At 36.3% G+C, this 9,046-nt stretch overlaps 1 protein-coding gene across 1 annotated transcript in view; it reads right to left on the bottom strand.

Annotated features, from left to right (window-relative positions):
* Positions 1 to 617: 617 nt before the first annotated feature.
* Positions 618 to 9,046, bottom strand: part of LOC144972306 (nodal homolog) — a 14,287-nt gene continuing 5,858 nt past the window's right edge. Inside the window, exons 2-3 of the mRNA XM_078913395.1 lie at positions 5,883 to 6,054; positions 618 to 4,424 (exon numbers count right to left, since the gene is read on the bottom strand). Coding sequence (XP_078769521.1) covers positions 3,442 to 4,424; positions 5,883 to 6,054 — 1,155 coding nt within the window. The 3' untranslated portion in view covers positions 618 to 3,441. The remainder of the gene's footprint in view (positions 4,425 to 5,882; positions 6,055 to 9,046) is intronic.

Here is a 9,046-nt window from a genome sequence, read left to right as displayed (position 1 = left end):
AAAATATGTAGTTGTATCAGCGTGATAAATGGCCTCTTTCCTTTCTCATAATGGACTCGCTACTACGTGCAGATGTATTATTACGCCAAATGGAGAAAATCCTGCTCAATGGGCATCTTGTGGTTCATAGATTTTGTTAACTCCCGTATTCTGAAAGACACTTGTTTAAAAATTTGACCAGACAACTCTTCCTTCAAATATCGATCGATTTAAATGACCCTCATTTTGACAAAAACTCTCAAACCTGGGACTTCGCAAAGTCTTCATTGAAATCACAGGTTTGAGAGTTTGACAAGATGAGGTTTCATTTAAATCGATCGATATTTGAAGGACGAGTTTTCTGACCAAATTTCTAAAATACATTGTTTTTCCATGAACGACAGTTACTTGGTTATACCACTGAATCAATCAAAGTAAAGGCAAACGATTTTGACATGTTAAATATAATAGATTTATTTGAGTAGTTGTGACGTCATATTATTATAGAATATTACAGACATACGATTGGCTAATGTCATATCTCAACATTATATACAATATGGTCTGGGAACTATACATGGCAAAACACAAAACCTTCTGTAACATTAAACACATAGACACATATATGTATGTTACACACACACACACACACACACACACTCTCTCTCTCTCTCTCTCTCTCTCTCTCTCTCTCTCTCTCTCTCTCTCTTTCTTTCTTTCTCTACATACACACACACACATGTGTTAACGGCCATGTACTCATTTTCAACACGAGTACGGTGAGACAATGTGAGTATAGAGCCATTTCCAAGGACTCAACTATGCGCTGAGTGAGGCTCGAACCCAGGACCTTCCGATCCGAAAGCGAGTGTCACTAGACCACATAACCGCACATGTATACATACACTACAATTAGAAAATATAATAGATAAGGAGGAAATATCACGAGGTTAGCACAAAATTAGTCGATGTTTTCGATGTTGTCATTTCAATATAAAACCTTAAAGGTTTTTTGTTTGTTTTTAAGGGTTTTACGGTGCTTGCAACACATTTAGGTTATATCAGCGCCAGTAAAAAGGAATAAAATGGGATAGTAAAAAGTTCTAGAATTTACATACAATTAAAGCACCCAAGAGAAAGTAAGACAAAGGGGAACTGGGAACAAATAGGGATCAGATGTAGTCAAAGAGCACACCACCAATGTACTTAGTTTGAGATCACCTATAAGTCTCATCCGGACACAAGCACAAAATCCAATAAAGAAGAAAACACTCAAATGCTTACATTATAAATTCAAAATAACAAGTATAATAATACATAACATAGAAATGATTTACAAGGAAAAAAAATATCATTTCCCAAAACAATAACTATGCATTTGACTGTTTCCCTCCCTCTAAAAGTGGGATGAAAAAAAAATCATCTCCCAAAATCTTACTATTCATTTGACTGTTTCTCTCCCTGCTAGGGCCAGGACAAAGTCAAGTAATCTCATCCCAAGACAAAGACAGAAAGCATGTAAGAAAACAGATATAGGGGGATATAAGTGACAGTGAGTGCCTCCCTGTCCACCATGGAAGGTCAGGAACTCCACCCAGGAATTCAGCTTTCGTGCAGTGACCAATATATCATTTATATTTCCAAACTAATTGCAAGAACCTTTTATATTTCAAAGCAACAGACAGCAGCTGTAATGTTAAAAGTCTTATGGAAACCATTGAATATTTTATTCAGTCAGTCATTCATTTGTTTTAAATTTTGATACATTTTCACAATAAGAAATTCCACAAGTCAATTATTTGTCTTAATGAACCTAGCGAGGTCATGACAAAATTACAATCTACGATTCTTACACTTTTGCTTTTTTTGTTGGAATTCCGGACGTTTTTCTGATCGCCATAGGAGCTTGCGAGTATCTAGGGCGTTGGGAACAAGTTCGAATTCCAAAAAGCATGCAATCAAATGATAATTCTTTTTGTGAAGAACCTAATTTTCAGTGAAATTCAATGCTTGGTAATTTGACGTCAAAAATTATCATTGAAAAAAAATAACTATTAGAGTTTTGAATTGTAAGCTTCAATTTATTAGACGAAAACAGATACTGTAGACGTTTCGTGTTTCCCCTTTATCAACAAAACAGGATGAATGAAACACTACTATAATCTATTTCATGAAGAGATGATATCTCCAAAATGAGATAATTATCTCATTCGTCTGTCGTGTTTAATGCATCCTGTTGTGTTGATAAATGGGAAACCCGAAACGTCCACGGTATCTGTCTTCGTCTTATAAATTGAAGCTTACAATTCAAAACTTATCGTTATTTTTTCTTCGAGCTTCAACCAGCAACATTTTCATTATTCCAAACCATCATTGTAAACCCGATATTATTAGGCGTTACTATATATTATATATTTGGAGGGTAGAATAATAAATGTGAAGATCTATAAAGTTCAGTCTCCCCCAAAGAGATGAAACTCTGGATTCAACACGGTCTCTTCATCCAGCAATGACATATTATGAGTATAAATTCTCCGACTTAACAACATTAGATTATTCTATATGTATGTTTCTCATGCGTGTTTGTCTTTATTTCCGCGCCCATCTCATCACAAAAACATCACATAAAGGGCGATTACAACGTTTTTCAGTCACATTTATATCTAAATATAAATATAATATGCCGTCATGGTTTACATCTTCTTACATCGGAACAAAAACATCAAGAGCCTGTGCCCAGATTTGAACATAAGATGATTCTAGTGAAGAACGCCAAATGGCAAACAGTCGACATAGGATATAATGCACACATTATAAAATCCTTTTGAATTTTAATCGTCGTTTTCAGCACAAGATAAGACATTATAAAGTCTGTATCGCTACATTTTTTGGAAGTCCGTTCGTGTTTGTAGGAGAGTTTGAATTCAATGGCCTTTTTTAGACTTTCTCCTGACCGCCCATTTTCAGAATGTTTCCTGAAATGTCATCCCGACCTGACACAAACATTGTTGTTTACACTCAATTCAAGAGCAATAAGTAAATACTATAAAGAAACAATTGGATTCAGCAAAACGAAAACAAGCTTTACAAGAGAATATAAAATTCTTATGACTATTTAAAAGATTTCTCTTTCAATCTTGTTCTGTAAAACCAAATCTGAATAAGAAAAATGTTCTTTATATCGCTACCAGTGTGAGGATTTTCCTAAAGCTTGTATAGAAATGTTAAGTAAAACTACAGGCTATGGATCGATTGACGTGGCTGAACAACCTCAAAGTCGTAATAGTAAAATTACTGCCTCTTCTATATTTGATATAAAACCTGCAATCTTTAGTTGCAATTAAAAGGTACGAGTTTGAATTCATTCGTCGCCATCTTTTCTTTCAATATATCTTTATTTCTTTGGGGTTTTTTTTCTCTGGAAATATTCAAAGTTCTCGCACTGCATTGCCCCATTTTGTATTATCTACATCCGCATTGCGTGGCCACCATGTCCTCGTGATGTCGGACAACGATCTCATCGTATTCAAAATACAACATGCTGATGGGGCTGAGTTTGGTGGGGACGCAGCAGGGGGTGGGGGCGACATTCGGCCGCTTCATCTTCATCAGAGTCTGAAGCATAGCGTGGTTGGTTGGCTGGAACTTGGAGTCGATTGGAGAAGGGCATGCCCCGAAACAAAATCGTGAATTGAATCGTTTTGGATGAATGATCCACTGGCCCCAGCCAATGGCGTTGAAGTCTACCTCGAAATCGTACATCTGGCAATTCTCCTTTCTGCCTCCTCGGTACCATTTTCGCCTTTTTCGTATTTTTCGTTTTCTCTGCTTGCTGATGTCTCGTTTAGTTCTTTTGCTAGTTGAGTTTGTAACACGGTTGTATCTATTCAAAGATTCTGTGAGAAGTTCTGAAAACACAGGGTCTGAAAATGGTAAGGCTCTTCTTACACGGTTTGATTTTGCAGATGCGAAAGAGGGTGAAGGCAGCTCTTCGACGATTGAGTTTGTTTCGTGGTGAGTGGCAGATGTATAGCTGGCGTACATGTTTTTTAAAAACTCTCTGTCTTCTAAATATAGAACAATCAAAGACGTGGATCTCAAAGACGTGTCACGCAGAGCCACCAACGTCTGGCTGTCGAGTTTCTTGGACACGCGCAGTTGCAGGCTTATGTTGCCATGGTAACTGTTTATCCAAGGACTAACAATTCTCGTGACGTCAAAAACGTCATACGCGTATTGTGGCGTTGAAACTTGGCGGATGACGAATTTGTTGATGAGCTTTCCGTTTTTTCGAATGCTGAAACGAAATTTAAATTTTTTGGGGGTGGCTTTGCTGGAAGATTTCCGAAGAAAACGAATTTCTGCTGAACGCAGTTTCTCGTGTTGTGGTAAATAAGGGACGTGGAAATTGATGATTTTTCTTCCGCGCTTGCCTCGCTTGGAATCTGAAATTTGAAAGATGATAATAAGGGGTTAAAAATTAGAAGAAAAAGCCAATATAGGTATAGTGTACTCAGCGTACTAAGGTGTAAAATGAGTACCTGGCCGTTAACAGCGTTGTATCTCTCCGAAAGATTGTAATATCGCCTAACAGGCGTCACGTCCCGTCCTACATGCCAAGTGTTGCTGTTGGCCAGGGAGCCATTGTAAAGCGCTTTGAGCTCCTTTAGGGGATATTGCGCTATATAAAAAAGCTAAAATAAAATAATAGTGCATTCCGACCCATAAAGTCAGTTTTAAAATCTGTCCAAATTACAAAATAAAGTTGACACGGAAAGTTGTTCTATGGTTATATATAGTTACTTTGATGTTCAAAGCAGTCATTTGTCATAGCCACTAAATTAGGCTCTTGGAGCCGGGGTATATCCCGGTTTCTATAGCGTGAAACGAACACTTAACAGTTGTTTGCTACCCTTTGGATAGGACGCCAGTCTATCGCAAAGTACTTTACGCCAGAACTAACAGACCTAGCTACACAATCACTGCTGGGTGGACAGGAGGAAAATAAAAAAAAATTAAAAATCCCGACTTTGCCCGGGATCGACCTTGGTCCCTTTGAAAGTGCTCTATCAACTAAGCTATCCGGACTCCCCTGTTTAAAGCAGGACTTTTCATAATTTGTGAACACGTGTTTTATTATGTCAGAGGTAATCACCATGGTGTCTAAAAGTTAATTTTAATTCATTGTAATATGCATAAATGTGACAATTATTATTTTGTAGTGGGGGCGGGGGGGGGGGGGGCAGTGTGGATCAGCGGTATGGTCTTTGGTTCCTACCCAAAAGGGACCGAGTTCGACTATGCGCCGCCCTGTGTGGCCCCATAGCAAGTCATCACGCCCTAGCTCACTTTTGTGGCGCTGTACTGCGGCTGACGCCTGAATTATTCCAGTTTCTCCTTGGAATAGACTCTAAAGACAAATTACCCCTTATGGAATGAAAGAAGGGAATTTGTTTCATGTTTTGTTTTTGTTTTGTTTTGTTTTTGAGAAATTCTATGTCCTTGCCCGAATCTGATAAGGCATATTTTATTATAAAATACGTTAATGCAAAAAACAAAAACAAAAAAGACACACAAAAAAAAAAAAAAAAAAAAAACACAAAAACAAAAAAAAAAAAAAAAACAAAAACAACCAAAAAAAAAAAAAAAAACAACAACAAAAACGACCAAAAAAAAAAAAGTTTTTATGAAACCGAAAAAAAAACAAAAACAACCCCAAACATATTTATAACTCATGATTCCAAGTTTCTTGACAAGGTATAGATACACCTTTCAAGTTTGGATATATACATCTCGTGCTATGGAAAATATCAACTCCCCATAAGAAATGAAAACAAAATTATAAGCAAGTTGCTGCTTCCAGCATCAAACGAATTCTCTCAATTCTAAAATTCACGGCTTACTTTGTCCAGAAAAACTCCTGATAGTGTCTGTGAGGGGCTGTGTCTTCCGATGTGTGCCTGGCGAGACGCTCCTGCCGTTCTGTAGGTCGTTGAAAAGGCTGACCATAAACGCTGTGGATGCTTTGCGATAGTCACTCATGCTGCGGCCGTTACGGTAAAAATGGTACATCACCTGTGGAGGAAAATGATGATGATAATGATGATGATAATAATGATAATAATAATAAAATAATAAATAATAATAATAATAATATAATATAATAATATAATAATATAATATAATGATAATAATAATAATAATAATAATATAATATAATAATAATAATAATAATAATAATAATAATAATAATAATAATAATAATAATAATAATAATGATAATGATAATAATAATAATAATAATAATAATAATAATAATAATAATAATAATAATAATAATAATAATAATAATAATAATAATAATAATAATAATATAGTAATAATAATAATAATAATAATAATAATAATAATAATAATAATAATAATAATAATAATAATAATAAATAATAATAATAATAATAATAATAATAATAATAAATAAATGTTGTTGAAGGATGATGGATGATGATGTGAGATGATGATGATGATGATGATGATGATGATGATGATGATGATGATGATGATAGATGAAGATGAAGATGAAGATGAAGATGAGATGATGATGATGATGATGATGATATGATGATGATGATGACGACGACGATGATGATGATGATGATGACGATGATGATGATGTTGATGATCGTAGTGGTGTTGGCGATTTAGGTGGTGTGAGTGTTGGTGATGGTTGTGGTGGTGGCTACGGTAGTGGTGGTGATAGTTCAATAGTTGGCGATACTCTTAATTATCATAATTAAAAATCATAGATGAAAAAGTTTCATAATCTACCGTATCGTGTTATATTATTATTGATCTGATGACAATGGTGATAATGACGTAGACGATGAAGGCGACGATGACGCAGATGGTGTATGATTCATTAACTATGGATAAAAATGATTACAAAACAAGTTGTAACCACTTTGTTGATTTGTTTTGAATAAAATGTGTCAAAAGCCCCCAACAATTTGCATTATGAAACGTGTATCATTAGTCTATGTTTGACGTACTTCACCCGACGGGTGCGATTTCCAGTAGGACCAAAACAAGTATTGAATGGGATTTCCAACTTTCTAGAATATGACCTTTGACACCTCGGTGAAATGGGAGATTATTATACTAACTTTTCCGTACTCCAAAAATAAAAAATGAACGAAATAAAAATAAATAATAAATAAAAACACGTATTTAAAAGTTTGGCCAGAAAACTCGTCCTTCAAATATCGATCGATTTAAATGACCCTCATCTTTGAAAATACAAAACAGGCAATAAACTCTCAAACCTGGGACTTTAATATTCAGGATCCCAGATTTGAGAATTTTTGACATTTAAGTCCCAGGTTTGAGAGTTTTTGCCAAGATGAGAGTCGTTGAAATCGATCGATATTTGTAGGACGAGTTTTGTGGCCAAATTTGTAAATGTGTGATTTTCCAGAGTACGGCAAAGAATAGTAATATCAAGACAAGAATATTAGGATCTTCATGCGTGTGTAATGCAAATCCGATAATATTTCGCGGAATTGAACCTTGGTCATTTTAGTGTCAGTCCAACGCTTGACTATGTAAGTCATTTGTGACCTATCGTATCAAAGTGGTATTATGTTGGGATGAACTATGAGGCTGTTTGTTTTGTTTGTTTTTAAGGGTTTTACGGCGCTTGCAACACATTAAGCTCAAATCAGCGCCAGTAAAAAGGAAGACAATTGGATAGTAAAAAGTTCTAGAATTACAATTAAAGCACCCAAGAAAAAGTAAGACATAGGGAAATTGGTTCAAATAGGAAACAGATGTAGATTCCAAGAGCACATTATCAGTGTGCTTAGTTTGAGATCATCTAAAAGTCTCATCCAGGCACTTGTCCCCACTAAGAGGAAAACACGTGTTTACAAAGCATATAATGTGTAAAACAAAGAATAATACAGTACATTACAGAGATGGTTTACAAGACAAAAAATATCATCTCCAAAAACTCTAACTATATACTTGACTGTCTCCCTCTCAGCCAGGGTATACGGCCAGGTCCAGGCAAAACCAAGAAATCTCATTCCAAGACAAAGACAGAAAGCAAGTTGGAAAACAGACATAGGGGGATAGAAGACACAGTAAGTACCTCCCATCCCACTTTGGGAGGCCATGAACCCCAACCAGAACTAGGAGCAGGAAAGAGAAAATAATATATTACAGCCTCAAGAATGAAACTTGATGTTAATTTCATTTCATGACGATAAAGAATAAACACAACACATCGCATTGTGGTGGTGGTGGTGGTGGTGGTGGTGGGGGGGGGGGGGGTTCAAAGTTCATATATCTTGCCAGTTTACTTCTAAATTCAATTCTGATGGCTCAATTTATCCCGACATAGCCCTGTTTTGAGAGGACGGAACACATTAAAATTTGGACTATCTTTCCAGTGTGTGTACTTCATTCTTCACAACCATTATCATCTATTGAGATGTTGATGTTCACAACACATCGTTCACCCTCTTGTTTACCTGTCGGAAGTCACCCCCCCCCCCCCCCCCACACACACACACACACATACACAAACCCCAATGGTGTACATCTCAACAGCACTTAAACCGTCTTCTAAGCGTTTGTTTGGCGTGCGAAGTGTATGAATCGGCCAATCTGGTAACACTTGATCCCCGTGGGGCTTAGCCCACCCTTGTGTCTATCAGAACAGACTAATCCATAGACAAGATAGTGGGAGGCTAATAGACATGATTAAGCCTGGCCAGATTTTATATATTATTATTAATAGTAACACAGGCCGGTGATGTCATAGCCTTTCAATTCTCAACTAGTCAAGATTCATTTTGACAGGGTAAAAACTGACACTGAAATAAAACACAGAGGCAGGAACCTTCGACACTGTGAAACAAACAAAAATGAGCTTTTATATAGCGCAATATCCACTAAACGTGCTTAGAGTGCTTTACATGGAGTCCCTGGCCAACAGCAACACTTAACAAGTAGGACGTGACATGACGCCTGTTAGGCGATATTACATTTTTTTTTCGGACAGTGA

This window comes from Berghia stephanieae, chromosome 5 (assembly GCF_034508935.2).
Source record: "Berghia stephanieae isolate SIO BIC M18660-M18661 chromosome 5, UCSD_Bste_1.3, whole genome shotgun sequence".
Taxonomy (NCBI): domain Eukaryota; kingdom Metazoa; phylum Mollusca; class Gastropoda; order Nudibranchia; family Aeolidiidae; genus Berghia; species Berghia stephanieae.
This window is presented reverse-complemented; position numbering and strand designations above follow the sequence as displayed.